The sequence below is a fragment of the Phoenix dactylifera genome, chromosome 4 (assembly GCF_009389715.1).
Source record: "Phoenix dactylifera cultivar Barhee BC4 chromosome 4, palm_55x_up_171113_PBpolish2nd_filt_p, whole genome shotgun sequence".
Taxonomy (NCBI): Eukaryota; Viridiplantae; Streptophyta; class Magnoliopsida; order Arecales; family Arecaceae; genus Phoenix; species Phoenix dactylifera.
Window position 1 is genome coordinate 5228448 of NC_052395.1, and position 23456 is coordinate 5251903.

At 39.5% G+C, this 23456-nt stretch overlaps 1 protein-coding gene across 1 annotated transcript; it reads right to left on the reverse strand.

The window, feature by feature from the left end:
* Positions 1-20316: 20316 nt before the first annotated feature.
* On the reverse strand, positions 20317-22482 carry LOC103696078 (protein DETOXIFICATION 51-like). The gene has a single exon (XM_008777594.4). It carries the CDS (start codon positions 22264-22266, stop codon positions 20656-20658), a length of 1611 nt encoding a protein of 536 aa, XP_008775816.2. The 5' UTR covers positions 22267-22482; the 3' UTR covers positions 20317-20655.
* Positions 22483-23456: the final 974 nt, after the last annotated feature.

Here is a 23456-nt window from a genome sequence, read left to right on the forward strand (position 1 = left end):
CAAATTTGTAGATGAAGGAACTCGGCTTCTTCTTTACTTGACCCTCTTCTGATTTTGCATGTAGTAGAGGATCACCGAGGCAGCACACAGTTGGTGAGGAAGCTTTGGGATTCACTTGGATGCTCTTCTTCTCTCTCTTTTACTTTGAATGGCCCTTTTGTGCTTTTGGGAGCTTTCTCTTGTAATCTCTTTGAAATCTCTTCCCTAAATGTTCTCTCCCACTTCCATACTTCTCCCCTAGCTCTCCTCTTGATTTTATAGCTTTTGATGGCGTGGAAACAAAAATCTAGCCGTTAGAGACAAAAATAGAGCCGTTGGAGTCAAGAAAAAACTAGCCGTTATGCCTCCCAGTGTGCTAGAGTCGACTCGGCTGAAGCAGGAGTCGACTCGGCTGAAGCAGGAGTCGACTCGGCTGAAATAGGAGTCGACTCGTGAATAGTAGTCTGCCGGCACTGTAGCTGGGAGTCGACTCCGCACTGTAGCGCTGAAGTTGGAGTCGACTCGAGCATTGTAGCATTGAAAAACAACTCTCTGTCTTTTTGCCTGTTCTCAGTCGGAGTCGACTCGTAGAGTCCTGGAGTCGACTCGAGCACTGTTCCTTGAAACTCCAGAGTGCCAAAGTCGACTCTAAACTTCCAGGAGTCGACTCGAGGACTATTCTTTTGAATCTTTTTTTAAAATTTGCTCCTCCAACTTGAATTCTTTGAACTTGAAACTTGGGCCAATGAAGTGTAGGTTTCTTCCAACTTTTCTTGAGAGCTTTTGAGGCCTTCTTGTATTTTTCCAACTTGCTATGTTCCTTGCAAAACAAATTATCTTTCTTCTTGCAACACAAACATTAGTATTTATACTTCAAGGTTTTGTGATCATCAAAATCAATCTTTAAATCAATCTTTGGGTCATCAGTCTCCCCCTTTTTGATGATGACAAAACTTGGCGTATATGCAATATAAAATATGTTGTGTTCTAGAAGTAATGCATAGCTAAGTTGTTTGAAGTAGAAAATATATATTTTTAAAATATACTTCATGATAATGCTTTAGATTTAATCAACTTAACATAATCAACACATAAAGCATTATGAGCATATACTTAGATATTTCTTCCCCTTTTTGACAACATCAAAAAGGTTGCAAGATAATGAAACATTAAGCACAAAGATAAGAATACTTGAATATTTCTTTTTCTTTTTGTACTCTGATTTGCATGTCAAATTATTGCAAGAATATGAATCATATAACTCAAGGCAATAATGTTAGAAAAAGATTAATAAGCATAGATCAGAGCCAATTATAATGAGAACACATCGAATGTGGTTCCAAAGATAGTTTTCAAATCAAGTGTAGGTGGAATCTTTCTCAAGTTAATTCAAGAAGTACCAAGAATGATATTCAAAGAAAGCACGAATAAAAATCTAACCATTCTTTAATAATAAGTATGAAAGCTTGTTCATTTAAGATCTTTTGCCCAATATATTAAGTATTTAAGCAACATGAGAACAATCTAATCAAATTTTTTGGAGTATAATATCAAAACTTATATACTCGAATAATATAACATCATGTTGGATCATTAACTCTTAATGATTTCAAAGTTCTTTTAAGATATAGAAATATTGTGGCATAAATACCAAAATATGAATTCATGAGATTTATGATATATCTTAAAGCATACATAAAATGCTAAGCTTTGAAAGTTCTTTTAGAGTTCTTTTAAAGACTTTCTTTTATTCCTTTAAAAATAAGCACATTTTGATACATAAAAATATGAATTGGCACAAAATTGAAGTTCTAAAGAGCAAGCCAATTAGGACTCATTAGTGAATTCCAAAATAGATTTTCTGAGAGATACTCAAAAAAATTCAACACATTATTCTCCCCCTTTTTCATTAAGTTAGAGGCTCTTAAGATCAACTGTTTGACTTGCAATTTGGTTCATGATTTATGCATAAGATATATTAACCAAATAACAAGCCTCAAGGTGTATCATAAAGATTTTCAGATTTAAATTTCAGATGATACATATTGGAGAGTATTAGGATCACTTTTCATTTAGTATTCTTTCTCTCTCCTTTAGTTATAGATTTATGCGATTAAGTTCCATAAGATCTCTCCTTCTGAAATTTTCTTTCTCCTCCTTAATTGATCATTCCATTTAAGAGTTTAGAATTTGAAGATAATGTTAAATAAAATTGTCAATCTCGAAAATATATTTTCTATAAGTTTCAGCTTATTTTCATAAGACTCAAGGTTTGAGATAAGACAATCTTTATAGAACTCTAAGGTATAAACTTATTATATAATTAAAGCAAGTCTTGCAATATAAGGAGGTTCATCAAAATCAATCCATAACATATAGAAGATATTTATCAAATGGACGTGATATTTTGCATTTAGATTGAATATCCAAAGCTCCCCCTCAAAAGATGCATTCTTCTTTAATCATTCTTTTCTTTGTTGAATTTCAGATTTTGATGATAAGCGTGAATAGAACTGAAATTCTATGATATCGAGAATGTAGAGTGATCTAGAATTATTCAAAATTTGTACCAATTACTCTTTCTAATCCTTCAAGAACAAGTTATGCTTTCTCTAAATCTTTGAGAAAATGTATAGAAATATTAATCAGAAAATAATTCATTTGAAGCTCAAATTCTTTCAAAAGCATTTACATTTTCTTTCTTTTAAGAATCATTTGAGTGAGCTGAAATGTTTCTAGACTTAAGATCATTCACTCTTTTAATAATATATATATATATATATATTTTGATGGAAGTCTTTAATAATGTAGGAGAGAAAAATATATAGATGATCATTGAAGTATATATATTTATAGAACTCAATTTCTTAATCATAGTTTTTCAGCAATGTATACATGAAGCACAATAAATTTTTTTAATATGAAAATAAAATCATATATTTAAAAATATTTGTTTGCAATCAAGAGCATTGAAAGACACATCATTTAGACCAATATTAGTATACTTTAAGGATAAGAAAAGATATGTTTCGGATGCGTATCGAGACAATCAACCAAGGCGTCAAAATTAATTCTGTTTTTCTTATGTTAAAATTTTCATTTAGAAATCATATTGAGTTATTCTCCTGAATGACGCGATCATTGAAGCATATAACTAAGGTTACAAAGATGTAACGATATAAGCATTTTTAAGTTAAGTTTAAGCTTTTATACAAAATCAGATTCTGAATTTTCATAAGAATTTTCAAGAAGGCTTTCAAAATTATAATTTGAGATATATATCTTCTACATTGTAGCTCATCTTAAATCACTAAGATTGAAAACATATATTTCAATAACATTAGAGCACTTTCAGAATCTTTGTATTTAATATTGAGTTTCGATACAAAATGGAGGATATTTTAACAAGTATTAGGACATTATGTATCAAAGTTAGGCAAGTAAAAAGTTAGATCAAGATCAATTCATTTTGCCTAAATAGAAATATCCTTCTCTTCTTCTTTTTGTAAATCTATTTAACTTTCAAAGATAATCGTGAATGATAAAACTGAAATTTCTTTTTAATATTACTTATAAAAAAAACTTTATGTAGTATTTCAAACATTCAAGCATTGGAACACAAGTTAGTTTGAGGCAAGGGTGAAGCAAAGACTAGTGAGCAAAGTTAAAACATATTTCAATCAACTTATCCAAGCATAGAGCATTACAAAATATTGAGAACCCATAATTCAAAACATCATGCCACATGCAAAATATATTATGTGTTAAGTCATGCATTAAAATATTAAGAACAAGCATGTCAAGGATCAAAATCAATTCTTTTCAAATAAACTCCCCCTATTTAAATATAATCTTCCACTAATTTCATCCTTAAGGTGTGTTTCCAAGTGATTAAAACTTGACTTGATTCTTCTTATATACTTTCATTTACTTTGTCATTCATTTCCTCATTTTTTTTTGAATTTCTTTTCTTAACCAATTAACGAACATTTTGATATTGTTTTTCGTTTTTACTTTCTTATGTTCTATACTCTATTTGCTCCCTATCCGGTGGAGTTAGAAGGGGCACGAGGTACTACCACTAGCCTCCCTCTTGTGCCGTCCCTAATATACCCTACACCGAATAGTTGGGTCAAATAGTGCCGGGTACTACCACTAGCCTCCCCATTGGCACCATCCCTATGATGAGCAATATAGAAATGTTAAAATGTTCACTTCAAACTCTTCCTGTTTAAGTGTAATTAATTACGGATTTCATCCCTTCCAAAAGAATGCTCACACAAGTCTCACAAATGTACCGAATATATTATGCTTGTTTTGCTTTTCCTTAAGATTGGAGTATTTGCCTTCACTTAGATTTTACTTCTCTTGAATAATATCCATTTTCTTTTCTTTATCTCTCTCTCTTTTTGTTATTCTCAAGTAATTTACATGAAGGAGCAGAATAAAGAAATAATCTTATATATCATATAGATGTATATCATGCAAACAATATTTTCATTATGCTCAAGAATTCATAGCTTCTCACAAGTCAATTTAAATCAGCATTTTAAGCATATACTTGTGTATTTCATGGTTATGATATAGGCAAAGGAACATTTTAGTTTGAGCAAACCATGAATCAATTTCTAAAAAGCATAAGTCAATTAATACATATATAGACATGATATCAAGAAATTAATAATTAAAGATTTTAACCATGCCACAATAAGATTTAAGTTATTGACTTTGCTCAGCTAATTTATGAGAGAGGTATCTAAAATTACCTATTCATTCTATATTCTTCAAGTCAAACTAGATTTCTTATGTGTGAACTTTTGGCTGAAGAAGGTCCTCTCTCTTGTTTGCATGTGAATGTTTATTGTATCTTACGTGGAGATATCCTTCAAGTTGAAGTCTCTCATTTTCTTGCTCAAGGATCCTGCATTATTAACAAAATTCTTTTCTTTCTTGAAGGAAAGTCATTAGTTTCTTCAAGATATAAAACATTCATATAGCATATTTCTTAACTAGGTGACTCAATCATAAGATATGACAACAATTGAATGTTGAGTCACTTTACTCAAGAGATTGCCTAAATATAAGCAAACACATGTCACTTGAACTAAAGAGATAGTTTCATTAACCAAGAAGGTTCAAGGATAAGCATGTGAAGCAATAGGAAGATTTATCAAGGTCAAATCAATTTTTTATTTTCAGAATCAATTTAGCTTAGATTCTATTTGCTTAAGATAATTATCAATAAGACATGTTAGCTAAGTTTTAATCAATTTATCTTAAATAGTTGTTTCTATCAAAATTCAGATTATGATTCATTTGTTATCAATAAAATATGATTCATTAGAGTTAGATTGAAGTCTTGCACAAGGACACATAATGAGTATACAATCTGGTCTACTAGCTGTATGATAAAATAATTATTCTATCATGCTTCAATACAGCTTTAAAACAATAGATCTACTTTGCTCATCCTTTTCAAATTCTACAAGATGGGGTCATAGATATACCTTCTTCATGCCAATCTTCTATAAGAGTTTTCTTGTGGACTAACTTTGGTCAATGAAGATCCCCTTTCTTGTTTGTCTTAATTTGGAGTTCGAGAAAAAAAAATGTTAATTCATTCATTATACATAATTCAAACTCACTTTGCATGAGCTTAGTAAAATCTCCATATAAATCTTCATTAGTAGAACAAAAATGATGCCATCAATGTATGCTTTGAGCAAGCAAGATATCACAGATTCATCTTTTTAATGTATAGATTTATCATTATTACTTTTTATCAAAAAGTTACTCAAGCTTTTATATATCATGCTTTTGATGCCTGTTCCAAATCACATATTGTTTTATCATATTTGTAATGAGTATTTTCAAATAAGGTGGTTATTTTATATAGATCTTTTCTAATGAAATAACCACATAGGAGTGCATTCTACACATTCATTTGACAGAATATAAAGCTCATAAAGCAAGCAAATGATAATGGTGATCTTTACTTCTAATCATGCAAGAATTTCATCAAGATCTATTTCATCTTTTCTTGATTTGGTCTTTTAGTAGTCATCAATTTTTCTTCATTAAGTGCATTTCTGAAAAACTCAATTTGGTTCTAATTATTAACAAGTTTTCAGATTGTTATATGTAAAAGATTAACCATATACATATATAATTTGATTTTAGTATCTTGATAATAAATCATTAGTCTCATAAAGAATAAAATGAATTGATATTTCTACAACTAGAATCTTTTCATTGAATATTCTATATGCATTGCTTGATGAATGATATCTAAGGATAGAAATATCTTTATCAGATTTGGCATTATTTTCATAAGAATATATCAAGCATAATATGTACGACTGAAAAATATGAAAGATATGCAATAGTTCATTTTCTATTTTTCAGAAGATCAAAAGTAGTTTTCATCAAAAATAGATTTAATAGAAACCATATGTATGATAAGCAATGATGATAGCTTTTAACAAAAAATTATTTAAGTAGATGACTATCATACAACATTGCCTTTTTCATTTCTTCAAGGATTCTATTAACCATATTTTACTTATGGTGTTCTTGGTGCAGAAACAATTGTATTCAATATTATTTTCTGTGCAAAACTTAACAGAATTTTGGTTTTCAACACTGTGCCATGATACTCTTTATCTTCATAGTTTGAAAACCTTTTTCATTTGAAACACTTTTACAAGATTACAGAAAATACTTCAATTTTATTTGCCAAGAACATATCCAATGTAAGCTTTTGAAAACTTAGTGATGGAAACAACATCTTTAAATTTAGAAATTGATTCTTATTTGTTTCCTTAGTTAACATGCATAGCAAACTTTGACCTTGCAGAAGATAATCTAAGTAAACTAATAACAATGGTCTTTTGAAATTAGATCCATACTAGCATAAGTTAATTTTATATGCCAAAAAGAATTCTTTGATCTTAGTATTTATAATGCATATATTCAAAGGTATACCAAGTATGCATTCTCATGTTTATGATCAATAAAAATAATGTCATGGATAAAAACTCTCAATCAAGCATGTAGAGAATTCATAGAGTTATTCTTAATAAATTGTTTAATTATTTAGCAACTTATCCAATAGTGAGTAAAGCATACCATAAAATGAAGTGATTTGATTATATTTCCAAAAGTATTTTCTATATCACAAAATTGATCAATACTTGCAATTCATATTTAATCAAATACTAAAGCAAAAATAGTGATGAGATGCAAGGGTTACCTGATTTCATTATTATTAAATTTTTTAATTACTTTTCTTAAGTATATTTTAAATTTTTTTTTTTTTGACGTGTGTCTAGAACACCCATTTGTATGAAAGTTCCATTTGTTCCATGGGTATCTTGGCATACCGACATCCTCATATTTTCATTTTAGGTACCCAAGCTTGCTTAGGTTCTTGAGAGTTGGGACATATGGTTCCTTTTGGAACCCAAATTTGTTTAATTGTAATATCTTTACCACTTGATTTAATTATGTTAGAACGATAGGTAAAGTTGTTATGCCCATTCTTTTCATGTTTGAAATAAGTTATCTTATTTAATGGTTTGCTTGGTGAATTGATAACCTTTTTCTCTAGAGATTTATTGTTAAGTAAAGAAGTCAAGCCAAGTTTTGATTTATCATACGCAACATATTGGCTTTCAAACATCATTTTTAATCTTTCTGAACTTACAGTGAATTTGTTAATAAAAGATTTTAATTGGTTAATTTTTTTACTTAAATTTTGATTTTTTTAATTAAATTCTGATTTTTTTGAATCAATTGTTTTAAATTTAACCTTAAGCTTTCATTTTCAGAATTTAGTTTGTCTTGTATTTCATCACTAGAATTTCTTTCTTTTGAAATTTTCAGATTTAGTTTCTTAAGATTTTTATTCTTCATAGCTAATTTTTTACATTCACCATACAAATCATGAAAAGCATTTAATAATTCATCATAAGAAAATTCTTCTTGAAAATCATTTGACGTAAAAGTAGATTCAGATTTTACCTTATCTTCTTGTGCCATAAAGCACAAGTTAGTTACCTCTTGTAGTTCTTTGGAGCTAATATCATCATTGTTGCTCCTAGCTTTCATTTTCTTGCTTGACTCTTCCTTGGTCAAGGCTTTCTTCCTTTTTATCTCTTTCTTTCTTTCTTCTTGCTTCCTCTTCTTCTTTGTCTTTAGGAAGCTTTTGAATTTTCTTGTTGTTCTTTCTTCCTCGAGTCGACTCGGGTTTACTTGGAGTCGACTCGACTGACTTGAGAGTCGACTCGAGATCTTCAGGAAACGTCTCGTTCTCAGAGGCCTAAAAGATGATTCTCTGTCTTTTGAACTGTTCAGCCTCAGAGTCGACTCGGGTCTTGTTGGAGTCGACTCGGCTAACTTGGGAGTCGACTCTGAAATACTTGGAGTCGACTCGTTCACAGGCTCTCCAAGACTGAGTCTCTGCCTTTCAAACTATTTTTCTCTAGGAGTCGACTCGGACAAACTGGGAGTCGACTCGGCTAATGTGGAGGATTCTGCAGTCTCATTGTTAGTATGCAATTGAAGCACATGTGAGCTAATTTGAGATTTATCATAAATATTTCTTAAAGTATCCCAGATTTCTTTAGCAGATAAGCATGCAGAAATCTTATGAAATATTGATTCATGGATAGCACAATATAGAATGTTCATAGCATTAGCATTCAATTGTGCTAAGTCTTTTTCATTGACAGCTTGAGAGAGTGTGAGAGGGCCATTTATAATGATATTCCATATTTTATAGTTTTGTGATTGAACAAAAATTTTCATTCTAGCTTTCCATTGAATATAGTAAGTTCCATCAAATAGTGGAGGTCTGTTTATGGAAAGTCCCTCGGCAAATAATATGTTATGTGGGGTTGTCATAATCTTTAGCTCTAGTCGGTTAAGACTATAATTAATAGAAGAGCACCTGCTCTGATACCACTTGTTGCCCAAGGTGACAACCCAAGAGGGGGGGTGAATTGGGTTTTCTAAAAATTATGTTCCCTAATTTTTACTTTGAATAGAATGCAGCGGAATGATAAGATGTTATTTACTTAAGCTCTAGGCAATTACAAGTAAAGCAGTGAAAAATTAAGCTAGAGCAATTATACTATGGCTTTAGGGTGCAATTGATCTAAAATTAACTTATAGTTGTATGATCAATTTTAATCTATGTGTATGGTAAGAGTGGAGTGGAAGCTAAGCAAATTCTAAACAATCACTTATAACTCTATAAAAAACAAAGCTAGAGATATTACACAATCAAGCATGAATGTAAGGCATGAAATACAAGAGATAAGGCATCACAAACACAAAGATGTATAGTGGTTCGGTGCACCCCAGCACCTACATCCACTCCCCAAGACCTCTTGGGAATTTCACTATAATCCCTCAGATTACAGTTGGTTGTTTTACAAGCTCACAACCCAACTTGTTGTTTTGCGAGATCACAACGAACTTGGTCGGTTTTCACAGGCTCACCGACTAGAACCAACCGATTGTTTTCACGGGCTCACAATCCAACCCAGTTGGTTTTTCCAAAGGCTCACCAACCACAACCTTACAACGATTGTTTTCCGGGTTCACAATCAACCCAGTTGGTTTTTCCAAAGGCTCACCAACCACAACCTTACAATGATTGTTTTCCGGGTTCACAATCAACCCAGTTGGTTTTCCCAAAGGCTCACCAACCACAACCTTACAATGTTGGTTTTTTCCTTTGGCTCACCAACAAACCTTAACCCCTTGATTCAATCCCTTGATTGAATCAAGTTACAAGATATTAGAACAAGAATTTAAAACAAATATAAGCTTCTTAAACAAGCAAATATAGCAATGTAAACAAGTAGAGTAAAGAGAAGAAGCCCTCAAACAAATTTGTAGATGAAGGAACTCGGCTTCTTCTTTACTTGACCCTCTTCTGATTTTGCATGAAGTAGAGGATCACCGAGGCAGCACACAGTTGGTGAGAAAGCTTTGGGATTCACTTGGATGCTCTTCTTCTCTCTCTTTTACTTTGAATGGCCCTTTTGTGCTTTTGGGAGCTTTCTCTTGTAATCTCTTTGAAATCTCTTCCCTAAATGTTCTCTCCCACTTCCATACTTCTCCCCTAGCTCTCCTCTTGATTTTATAGCTTTTGATGGCGTGGAAACAAAAATCTAACCGTTAGAGACAAAAATAGAGCCGTTGGAGTCAAGAAAAAACTAGCCGTTATACCTCCCAGCGTGCTAGAGTCGACTCGGCTGAAGCAGGAGTCGACTCGGCTGAAATAGGAGTCGACTCGTGAATAGTAGTCTGCCGGCACTGTAGCTGGGAGTCGACTCCGCACTGTAGCGCTGAAGTTGGAGTCGACTCGAGCATTGTAGCGCTGAAAAACAACTCTCTGTCTTTTTGCCTGTTCTCAGTCGGAGTCGACTCGTAGAGTCCCGGAGTCGACTCGAGCACTGTTCCTTGAAACTCCAGAGTGCCAGAGTCGACTCTAAACTTCCAGAAGTCGACTCGAGGACTATTCTTTTGAATCTTTTTTTTAAAATTTGCTCCTCCAACTTGAATTCTTTGAACTTGAAACTTGGGCCAATGAAGTGTAGGTTTCTTCCAACTTTTCTTGAAAGCTTTTGAGGCCTTCTTGTATTTTTCCAACTTGCTATGTTCCTTGCAAAACAAATTATCTTTCTTCTTGCAACACAAACATTAGTATTTATACTTCAAGGTTTTGTGATCATCAAAATCAATCTTTAAATCAATCTTTGGGTCATCACATATAAATGGACTGCCTCCACTACCTCCCTCCAAATGATATACCAATATCTCCTGAAGAAGGATGGAGGAAAGCCGTCCGGCCCTCCGCCAAGGCCCAAAGCATACCTTGCACCTCACTCTCTAGGACCGGCTCAACAAGTCTCGCATTCTCCATCATCCCAACTCCGACATCCGGGGCTGAAAAGTGGGTGACCACTCCCGGGTTGTTGTCCTCCGTCCACCTAGATCTAAAAAGATCAAACAGAATCTGTCTTACCCTGCTCTCCTCCACTCTTTGCCCAGTCTCATCCCTCAAAGACCGGATGATGTTCTGCCTCCTGTTAATTGTCGATCAGTGAAAGAATCGATTATTCCTATCCCCTTCCTTATTCACTGGACTCTGGACTTCTGCTGCCAAATAACTACTTGCCGCCATAGAAGAGAGTGATACGTAGCTAGCTTCTGAAAAGATCAACAGGTTTGGCCTCTGATAACTTGCCGCTACTGTCCTCCTTCCCTAGAGTATCAACAATGGAAGCTTCCACCTCATCAAGTGTTTGAAGATGTCGCCCACCACCTCTCGGTTCGATCTTCATAGCCTTCACTTGGTAGGCTCCAACTTGCACGTGACCTTGTGCATGGCATCCTCTCACACTGGAGTCCCCCACGCCCTCCGAACAATATCCCAAGACTGGGAGTGTGAAAGCCACATCTTCTCAAATCGGAATGGGATGTGATGGCGGGAGCTAGAAATAGTGCTGATAAAAAGAGGATAGTGATCCGAAGTGATTCAGGAAAGATGACGAACCTGATAGGTGGAAAAATGCTGGACCCATCAGGCTGACACAACGGCCTTGTTGATCCTCTCCCACACTCTGGCATGGCCAATATGGTTGTTGCACCATGTGAACCTCAATCTAGAGAATCCAAGATCCACCAACCCACTTGCTGCCAGAAAGTCACGAAACTCTCTTCTTTCTACCTTGTCAACATCGGCCTTGCCTCCTCTCTTTTCTGTGGACCTTTGGATGCAATTGAAATCACCAGCAACCTGGGTCGGAATCTCCTATGAGACAAGATTGGTCACCTCTCCCCAGAGGGCCTTCCTTACTAGACTTGGGCATCGGGCCGTGCCGGGCCGGCCCGGCCCAGGCCCACCAGGCCCGAGGTCTAAACGGGCCGTGCCGGGCACGGCCCGTTCAGCACAGAACGGAAGCCCGGCCCGGCCCGGCCCCAGGCCCGTCTATTGGCGGGCCGGGCCGGGCACGGCACGAGACGGGCCGTGCCTGGCACGGCCCATCTCGGGCGCAAACGGGCCGTGCCAGGCACGGCCCGTCTGGAGAGGGGGGAGAAAAATAGCCGTTTCCAATGGCTATTTTGGAAAATTTTCAAATTTGCCCCTCCCAACAGTCCAAAAACGGCTAAATTGAGAGGTATTTTGGGAAAAAAAAAATTTTGGGCTTCTATAAATAGCCCTTTCCTCCCTCATTCTCACCACACCAAACCAACTATTCTCTCCTTCTCTACTACTATTATTTCTCTCTTCTAAAGTGCTCTTCTAGCAATTTAATTTTTAGTTTGCATTTAGCAAGTGTTCAAGTGCTACACAAGAGGAGGTTCCTGTTGAAAAGAGAAGGTCACTCCTGTTGAGAGCACAAGAGGAAGCTCAGAATCTCGGCTCTGCCTCTGCCCTCCGACCCTCTACTCAATTCCTCCTTGTGGTTAGTTTTTATTTTTTGAATTCATCAATTTAGATATGTCATCTTTTGAGGAAAGTCAGTTTGACATTCCTCCTGTTTCTGAGGGAGAAGAAACTAATCCCCAACCCCATGTTCCTAGTTCCTCTAGAACTAGTGAACCGAGTGAAGATCAAACCTCTTCTCGTAAGAGGACTAGTGCTGTATGGAATGAATTTGATAGAGTTATGGTTGATGGAGTCTGGAAAGCTAAATGTAAAAAATGTGCCAAACTTTATAGTTGTAGTAGTAGTGGGGGAACAGGGCATTTAAAAAGACATCAAGAGAGTCATAGGATGCATGATTCTCATGCTCAAACTCAAAGTACCCTTAATATACAAGGGGGATTACTTGTAGGTAATTTTGCATATAATCATGAAAATTAAAGAAAAGTACTTGTAAAATGGATAGTTAAGGATGAATTACCTTTTAGTTTATGTGAATCTTTTAATTTTGAAGAATATGTTCAATTAAACCTACAACCTGCTTACAAAAGAACTAGTAGGCGTACATTTAGAAGAGTAGCTATGACTAACTTTTTAGCAATGAGACAAAGTTTAATTGAAACACTTTCTACTTTAAATATAAAAATTTCATTAACTTCTGATATTTGGTCAGCATCTGTAGGTAGTAATTGTTTTATTGCCATTACTGCTCATTATATTGATAATGATTGGCAATTAAATAAACGTATTCTTGCTTTTCGTGCTTTTGATTTTCCACGTTCTGGGCAACAAATTTCAAATGTCATTTATCAAACTGCATGTTCATATAATATTAATGATAAAATTATGTCTATTATTTTTGATAATGCATCTAATAATAATTCTGCTGTTGTATTATTAAAAGACTCATTGCATCCCATGTTAGATGGAAATTTATTGCATATTAGATGTGCATATCATATCTTAAATCTTTCTGTTCAAGCTGGCATGGGCATGATTCAAGATGTGATTTCAAAAATTAGAAATGCAGTTTCTTTTATTCATGCTTCAAGATCAAGACTTCAAGAATTTAAGGAACTATGTATAAATCATGGTAAATATTTTAAAAAATTTAAACTTGATGTAATTACTCGTTGGAACTCAACATATAGCATGATACATGATGCATACCCATATAAAAACTTATTAAGTGCATATATTAATGATCGTGGATTAGGCTTTACATTGACTGAAACTGATTGGAATAAAGGAAAAATTTTGAAAGATTTTTTGCTTAGTTTTTATAATGCTACCAATGTTCTTTCTGGTATTTATTATCCAACTTCATGTTCATTTTTACAACAAGCATATATAATTAGTCAAAAATTTGCAGAACATAGATATGATGATGTTTTAATGCCTATTATTGACCTAATGGAATCTAAATGGAATGAGTATTGGGACAAGATATGTCCTATGCATAACTTAGCTGCTGTATTTGATCCTAGAGTTAAATTAAATGGCGTGCTAATTTTACTTGATGCATATTATGAAAATATGAATCAAGATCCTGAACCTGCTAAAAATGAGGTAAAACAACTTCTTTATGATATTTATGCTATATATGATGAAAAAATTCGTGGATCTAGATTTTCCGTACAAACCTCTATTTCTTCTTCTAGTAGTTCTCGTTCGTCATCTATTTTTTCATTCATTGCACAGAGAAAACACACACATGCTTCAACTTTATCTTCATCTTCTTCATTTTAAGTAGTGAACTAGAATTTTATTTACGAAATGATCTTCAGTCTGCATATGATGAAAATCAAATAGAGAATCTATATGTATTAACTTGGTGGAAGAGTGTTAAAAATCAATATCCTGTTATGTCTGCAATTGCACGCGATATTTTAGCTGTGCCGATGTCCACGGTAGCATCGGAATCCGCTTTTAGTGCAGGTCGGCGTGTTCTTGACGAAAAGAGAAGTAGGATGACGGGCGAAATGGTGGAGATGCTTCTCTGCTTCAAAGATTGGTTGGATGCTGAGGCAAGACTTCAAGATAAAGGTGGACATAATACAACATCCTCTGATGATGATGATACAAACACTACTGAAGAGTGAATACTGATTCACTGAATCACTGATGATTAGTAAGATTTCTTAATTTTTTATAATTGTACATTTTTATTGTATTCTGGAGGTCAGACCAAGGTCCAAACCTCGGCCTTTTCTTATTGTATTCTGGAGGTCAGATCAAGGTCCAAACCTCCCTTCATGTACCATTTTGATTTAAATTAATAAACTGGTAGGGGTCTATGCCAAACCCCCCACCATTAAGGTGGCTTTATATTAATAAATCCTTAGTTTTCAATATTTATTAATTTATTAAAAAAATTTATGAAGCATTAATTTTTATGGAGACGGGCCGTGCCTGGCCCGGCCCAGGCCCTTATGGGCCGTGCCGGGCTGGCCCGCGGGCCGTGCCGTGCTTGGCCCGCGGGCCAAGAGAGGGCCGTGCCGGCCCAGGCCCGAAGCGGGCCGTGCCGGGCTCGGCCCGCGGGCCAGAAACCCGTGACCCAGCACGGCCCCCTTAAATGGGCCGTGCCAGGCACGGCCCGGTACTGTAGCTAGCGGGCCGTGCCAGGCACGGCCCGCTTCGTGCCGGGCCGTGGGCGGCCCGGCCCAGTGCCCAACTCTATTCCTTACTCTGTAATCAGTAATAGCATATACTCCCAACATAATCCAAGGGATTTTGTTGGGTTCCAAAATTATCATTACAATCTGTTGGGGCAGTTGTAGAATACATCCATAGTGGCGCCACCCCGCTTCTATAAAATAATGATGCCCCCCGACAGACCTTGAGATTCAATTGCATAAGACTTTCTAGTAGCAGAAAAATGACGTTGTACTCGGTAGAGGTTGTCTCTAGAGAACCGCGTCTCACACAAGAAACAAATGTTCGAGCCATGCACCTAGAACCAATATCCTAAACGTGGTAGTGAAGGAGGGCTTATCCACCCCCTTTAGTTCCACACAAGAATCTTAATTCTTCAACATGCAACAAAGAAGGACCCTTCTCCTCGCCGCATAAAGTCCCATTCTCTTGCTGTTCTTGGTGGGCCAGCCCACTTCCTTCCCACACTTCCCACACTTCCCACAGCAGCACAGTTTTGGCCCTCCTCACTGCTGCTTGGTGATCACCCATTGCAGCAGATAGGAGCTGGTCCAACTACCCGCTTGTCGGCCTAGCACCATCGGAGGCCTCCTTGACGGCCAACATTGCTGCCTGCATTGCCAGTCAAAGAGTCGGCGTCACCGGGTCTAGGTCTACTAGGCCACCGCCATCAAGAAGGGTAAGAGCCCTGGCGGCCTCGGAGATCGGAGAAGGCAAACACCCTAGTGATGTTAGAGAAGAACTAGGTGTTGCCGGAGCCGGAGGCATAGTTGCTAGGGTAGACGCCGGTGCATGGGCAGTGGGAGGAGCAGTAGTCGGCTCCCCCTCACCAGGGCCCCGTCCCGCTCTAGTTTCTGACTCGGATGCCTTAGGGGCGTGCTGGCCCATCCGCGTGGGTAACCCGATCCATGCCATCAGGCTGGCCCGAGTCTGCCAAGCAAAGGCCCACTCCTGTCGACCTTGTCACTGAGCTTCTGGGCCTCTTATTCGAATGGCCTAGGACTGCGTCCACCATCGCTATCTCTAGGCCAGCTTGCATAGCTCCCAGCCCAACTCTGTCCGAGTCATCAGCCGAGTTGACTACCTCGTTCAATTGATCGAAGCTTGACCCGGCTCAATGGCTTCTCAGAGTCGCCCCAAAACTAGTGTCGAGTCGGCTCCCTCGTCGGTTTGCCGGTCCTTCGAGGGTGATCGTCATCGTGCCACCTTCATCGACTTTTGCTACCCGTCCGAGTTCGACGGCAAGTCAGGGGAGCTCAGACAGCTAGAGGGGAGCACGACCTTGAGGATGATGATTCCGGGGTTGACTCAGTCATTTCCCTTAGTCGTGGCGGCCCCTTCATAGCTCGCGGTAGTCAGATCTTCGTTGCTGCCAACCAAGGGCCAAAGATCGGCCTCCAGGCCATCTCATCAGATCTGGAATTTGGCTCGCCACTGCCCCTCGAGTCTCTACCACCATGGGAGCCGAGGACAACATCCCACTCCTCCCCTGCCAGCTCTAGTGCCGAATACTTGCAATCATCTTCGGCATGCCCGATTCGCCCATGCCTATAGCAAAAGTTGGGGACATGTTCATACATGAAAGGTAGCCACATGACCTAGGATCTACCCTTAATCTGTATTCTAGGCAACAGTGATGCAGTGGCTTTGATGGCCACTTTAATTCTTGCAAACCCCATCATCCTCTGCTGCTCCGTGATGCCATCGACGACCAACAACCGGTCCACAATGGCGGCGATCTAAAGGATAGTTTCCCTCTCCCACTACTCCACTGGGTGTTTATCCACACCACTGCCATTTTTACTGTGTCTGGGCTAGGGTCGAAATCGGGAGCCCATGGTTCCATGCTTCGGATGACCACCGCCGGATGACCACCGCCGATCCAATCCTCCGGCAGTTCAAGGACTGTCACGAAGTGTTGCTGGAGGTTCTCCACCTCCTCCTCCGAAATCCGATGCGTAGCCCTTCCCCCCCGGCTTCGCCCGACTTCTCTTCTTCTCGCCCAGTGCCAGCAGCCCCCAGCTCTCTCCGATGGATGAGCCGCCCGCCGCCTTACCCACTCTCTTGGTCATTACCACAAACACTTTAAAACCACAGGAACCCAATCACGCACGACTATTGACGTGCGCGCTCATCAGAACGAACTTCCCTTCGCGAACGCCATGGCATATTCCTCCTTGTTGAGTGCCTGCAAATACGACTGGGATTGGTCGCTTAGATGCCTTCACTTCTGAAGGAAACATGTAATGCATGCTTAGCATCATTTAAGCGCCAGCCTGGGACGGGTGGATAACATCATCTGACTGCAAACATTCCTATATTCTGCACCATTATATTCCCTGCTGCATTTGCTTTTCAATATTTAACTCTGTCGAGAACAAGTGACTCCACCTGATCAAAAGCTGAAAAAAGACTTTCTATTTGAGGGGCCGGATATACATTTATGAAAACATTAAAAGATAATTACATTTTTATATTGTTATAGACGCGCAAATCGCAACTCTGGTACACAATGACTATTCCTTATGAATTATTCGCTTAAAATATTAACTACGTACATACTCCAACTTTTGATTCATTATTTTTCTTTTTCATATTTATTATGGTGTAAAAGGTGGATTTCAATAAATTCAATGAGCTAAATATGATTGTCGATATATTAACAATTAGTAAAATTATCATATACCCATCTTTAAGCCAAGTTATAGTTTTTTTTTTTTTTTTTAAACTTTTTCAGAAGATTCAAGTCAGAGCCGATATGTAAAATATTTTTGTTCCTCTATGATATTGTACATAAAATTGATAATCAGGTAAGTCACAGCATCATGTTAGTTATTTAAAGAGGATCGATAGATGAAATACTTTTTTTTTTTTTGGTTACACAGTATGATTTATTTTTGTTGCTAATGCCGCAGACAAAGGACAATTACACAGCATGATGGTTACATTACATAAACAGGAAAACAGGGAAGCAGAGGACCGCGAGAGAAAGCGGGTGGCGAAAACAACGAGATGGGAGGGGAAGGTGAGAAATTTTAGGTCGATAAATTCGATGGTTATTTAGGATTTCGATTTCGAAATTAAGATTCCTTATTTTATTTAATGGACTTTAAAAAAAAATGCTAACCTTTAAGAAAAGGGATATTGGGAGGGGGGCCACATCTTAGCATCTGAGACGGATTTCAAAAACCTTGGGAGGGCCGTGGCCCTAGTCAATTTACTTGTGCCGGTGGCGCAGATTTAGATTAGTCAATATGCTGACATTGCTGAGATGAATTCTCGCCCAAAACCAGTCCGAGATAACGTGGGAGCTGAAAAATAAAAAGAAAATGGCACGACTAACATGATCCTCTCTTACGTAACCAATCCTAGGTAACGCGGGGGGGTGAAAAGAAAAAGGGCATTTCGTACAAAGCCGGTCCGAGATAGCATGGGGACGAGAAGAAAAATGTGACGTTGATGCGAAAAATCGTAGGTGCCGGGTCGCCTCGGCTATCTCGATGGTGTTTGGATGTTGGATGGCAATCCCGGCCGTGCCATCCCCTCGCTCGTGGCCTCTTAACCTAACCGGGACCAGGGATCGCACGGAGCCTTGCATGCGCGGCGGTTGCCTGTCCACAAATGGACGCGCCAGCTTCCTCTCACGTGGACACAACCACCGTTCTGTTTGCCTGGCGTCCCCATGGGCCGGCACGTTGGCGTGCGGCACAATAATATCTCCAAATCAAACGAATCGGAAGACACGTTGGAGGTGTTAGAGCCACATCAATGGAGGAGAAGGAATCCCAGCACGAGGCCGGCCCAAATATTGGTCAGCCTTTTTTTTTTTGAGGGCAGACAGGGAAGCCATCAAGCCAATGATTGGGAGCTTTTGCCACAAGTCTATGGAGTGACCTGATTGCAGACTTAACTGTTGTGCTCCCGGATGCTAAACTTACGGTGCATATATATGGAGCGAGCTATTTGCATGCTACTTCCATGCCATTTCTACGTACGGTGGGATCCAATGGTACGTTAGACCTAGATTTAGAGTGCATGTTTCAAAATATGAACTTTTTATTTTTTGTTTTATAAAATAGGTTAGACATATAGCTCATAATGGTACTATGGTTAAAACCAATATGATGGGTGATCGTTTTGTTTTATGAGTTTTGGTGCACTTTGGATGTATAGGATTGAGCCCTATTTGTTGTGATGATTTTGGTATGTATGCTAGAAAATCTAATTAGGATTTGGAGTCTTTATGGGAAGGCTTTTTTATGTTTCCTATATAAACCTTTCCACATGGTTCATAGCTTGCTCCATTAACAGCTGACTATTTTTTATGACGAAAAAAAAAAGAGAAGATTCAGTCACTATTATTCCAAGTAATTAAATAATTGTATTTAATATATCTTCTACATATGCATCTTTCAAATTTGCCGCAAGTCCATGGAGCCACCTGGATGTACTGTTGTGCTCCCGGATGCTAAACTTACGGTGCATATGGAGCAAGCTATGTCATGTACGGGTTTTTTTTTTTTTTTTGGGATGAAAAGCTATGTCGTGTACGTTGCATGCTACTTCCTTGCCATTTCTACGTACGGTGCATGTGGTGGAGGCGAGCTGCGTTGGTACTTCTGTGGGCTTTTTTTTCCCCCCCTGAAGCTGGAAAGGGACTCACAAGCGTGCTCTTGTTGATGCACTCATTTGTGCTTTCTTTCTCTCCTTGTGCTCGTCCCTTCAAATTAGATCCACCTAAATCCTTGATATCTCATCAGACAAGCAGGGTGCAGGTGGTTTAATTTAGAGGAAAACACGATTGATGTAATACAGTGGCCCCAGCTAAACATGATGGTTTAATTTGACTTATCTATATATTATTAATATGTCTATTTTAATTTTGTAGTCAATTAATGAGTGGATTATTCAGACCTGAGGGCAGAAGGATCAGAACACCAGAAAAGAGATAGCTAGGTACCTCTGGAGAAAGGCTCAAAGAGTTTGCCTCGGGATACTAGTGATCAATTTATTTTAAATTTAATAAATAAAACAAGGATCTTAATAGTGCTTTTTCAGTGAGAGATTTCGCGGGGGCCAGTAAACTCAAAAAAAATATAAACAGGCTATCACCTACTGTGTCTTGTTATTAATCAAACACAACATTTAAACAATTTTCTTGTTACGATTTATTAAACAAATAAAGCATTAATTTTCAGTTTAACAGAAAGTTGATATACGGCACGCTTTAACATTCAAACTATCAAATATCAGTGGAATGCATTAGGCTAATGCAACATGGCATGGTAAATAACATTCAACCATGTTTGCTCTTGATAATTTCAATAAGGACATTTGTTAACTAGATACAACAATTAACACTTATAATTTTAGAGGAACTGCAAACAGGAAAAGAAAGAAGATAATTTTTTCCCTTTCCTCAACTCACGGTCTCCCGCTCCAACCAAAAATTAATGACGCAAGATTCGAACAAAAAAATAAAAAAAGAAGAAGAAGAGAGAGAATCTATGTTCTTTCTCGCCCATGTCAGTGATCAAAGTCAGAACGCACCCCACTTAATTCCTCTCCATCTCTCCGTTTCACTGTTCCCTCTGAGGGTCACTCACTTTGACCAGTATCAGTGTTTCGCAGCAATCCACCTTCCCCTTCTCCTCTACCTCCAACGGAGCTTCTTGCCCTTCCTCCGGATCCCCCAGCACGTGCTTCCCTTCCCCCGCACACGTGAGGATCTGGGCACTATGCGCCTGGGCCTCCCAGTCCGTGGCCCCCACCAAACAAAGCATCAGCCCCGCACAACAAACCTGGGCCGCCAACAAACCCACCCAGAGCCCAACAAATCCGATCCCGACGCCGAACCCGAGGCCCACCGCTACCGGCGTCCCCACCAAATAAAACGCTCCCAGGTTAACGTGCGCCGCGTGCGCCGGCCGCGCGCTCCCCCTCAAGACTCCGCACCCCACCGTCTGGGGGCAGTTCCCGAGCTCGCACAGTCCCACGATCGGCAGCGCAGCCGCCGTCAGCCGTAGGATCTCCCCATCGCTCGTGAACATCCGGCCCCACTGCTTCCTCACCCCCGCCGCGAACCCCATCGCCGCCACCCCCATCCCCGCCGCCACAGCCACCGCCACCGCCGCTGCCGCCCGCGCGCCCGCCGGCCGGTTGGCCCCCAGCTCGTTCCCCACCCGCGTCGACGCCCCGAACCCGAGTGAAGAAGGAAAAACGTAGAGCAAGGCAGTGGTTTGGATGAGGACTCCCATGGACGCGACGGCGGGCTTGGGATCAGGGAGGAGGCCACAGAGGAGGATCATTAGCTCGTACCACCACCACTCAAGGCAGACGGAAGCGCAGCTCGGGGCGGCGAGGCGGGCGAGGGGGGCCCACCCGGCTAGGGCCTCGGAGGTGGGGGCCCGCCATGCCGGGTCGCGGAGGAGGTGAGGGAGAAGGCAGAGGAGGAAGGATAGGTTGGCCGTGGCGGAGGCGGCGGCGACGCCGGAAGCGCCGAGGCGGAGGCGACCGACCAGGAGGAGCCCCGCGGGGAGGTGGAGCGCGGCGGAGACAGCAGCGGCGACGGTCAGGGGACGAGTGATGCCCTGCGACCGAAGGTAGATTCTAATGGGATGGATAAAAGAGAAGGAGATGAGGTCGGGGAGGGCATAAAGGAGGTAACTTTGGGCGAGAGAGGTGATTTCGGGGTCTTGGCCGAGGAAAAGGAGGATCTTGGACATGTGGAACCAGAGGACGGCAATGGGGAGAGAAGAACAGAGGAGAAATATAACAGAGCGGTGGAGGGTGAGGAAGAGGAGCTTAGGCTGCTTCGCGCCGAAGGCCTGCGAACAGAGGGGCTCCATTCCGAGGGAGAGGCCAGAGAGAACGGAGTAGCCGGTGATGTTGGCGAAGGCGATGGCGAGAGAACCGGCGGCGAGGGGGAGATCGCCGAGGAAGCCGAGGAAGAGCATGGAGAGGACGGAGCGGGAGTAGATGAGAAGGGCGGTGACGGCGATGGGAAAGGAGAGGCGGAAGAGGGCGGCCGCCTCCTTCAGAGTCTCAGCCGGAGGCGGCAGGGGAAGCAGTAGGTGAGGCTTGGTTATAGTTTCTCTCGTTGGCGAGTGGCTCTGGTTCTTACCCGGCTTTGTAGGAGAAACCAGTGGAAGGGAGAGATGGGGCTTGCCGGCGACGCTGGTATTGCACATGCTGTCGGGTTTAAGAGGGTCGAAAGATTGTGTTTTGGGGTGTGGATACTGAAATGAGGTAGGGAAGGGAGGAGGGGTTACTAAGGAAAACCGTGGTGCTTCCGTTACGAGGACCTTTGATTGTTAGCGTTACGAGAACCATTCAGCGCAAGATGGCTTGGTCGGGGCGTGGAGGAAGGTAGGGGTGTTTAAATAGAGACCGGATCCTTTGCTGTGCAAAAATACCATCCCGGATGGCCATCCCATCATTTATTTTGAAGTTTGATCGCTATTCTTCGTCTTCATGTATATATACCATGCTGAAGGGCATACTTATCAAATAAATGAGAATTGTCCATCTCTAAAATGGATAACATCGCAGCTACCACATTAGTACATAATTTTGCAATGCAAAAATCACACCATAGAGAGTCCAAATTTATTTAAATATAGAGTATAAATCTTTTATGGTGTGCGATTTGCAGAGTAGAGTACTGTACACCTATTGATGGCCGTTATTAAGAGATAGACGGTCATCTATCAAAACATTTTTACATACCATATAAGGTATATCGCTATTGATAGCCATTCATTTTCTAATGGTGACCATCAAGAGTCTCATAATACCCCACGGTATATACCGTACATCGCAAAATATCGTAGGTCTTAAATACAAGGGTCGAGGAAGATGGCTTGTTCTGCGCTCAAATTGATGACTTACTTGAATGCTCATATGCTCAAAAAATTTCTTCGATAGGTAGGTATCCTTCATTGTTTACTTGTGGCACGTTGATTGACTCCACTATGAAATTAAAAAAGAAAGCTTCTAAGAAATACATGATAGGTCATATTTGCAAAAACATGTACGCCCTAAAAAGAAAGAAAGAAAAAACTAAGATGGAAATAAAGTATTTTAGCCTAATACTTATGCGAGTTGAAGATGTGCTCAGTATATGCAGATAATTGAACTGATTAAAGTATTTTAAGTTTTGATAAATTCTACTGCATCTTGTGCAGCATATGCGACTTATATTTGCTTCTGATATTCTGCAACCATAGCCTCACAACGGGTTGTGGTGGTGATTTAGCCTAATGTCATTTTGATAAGTTGGGAAAGTAAAATTGCATACCTTTTTCACAACTAAATGAACATTAGGTTGTTGGATTACCGTGAATGTTAGCAGCACAAATCCTGCAAAAAAAAGCCTTGC

Excerpts from the sequence above, each read along its gene's own strand:
- LOC103696078 (XM_008777594.4), bottom strand. The coding sequence starts at position 22,266 with ATGTGCAATACCAGCGTCGCCGGCAAGCCCCATCTCTCCCTTCCACTG.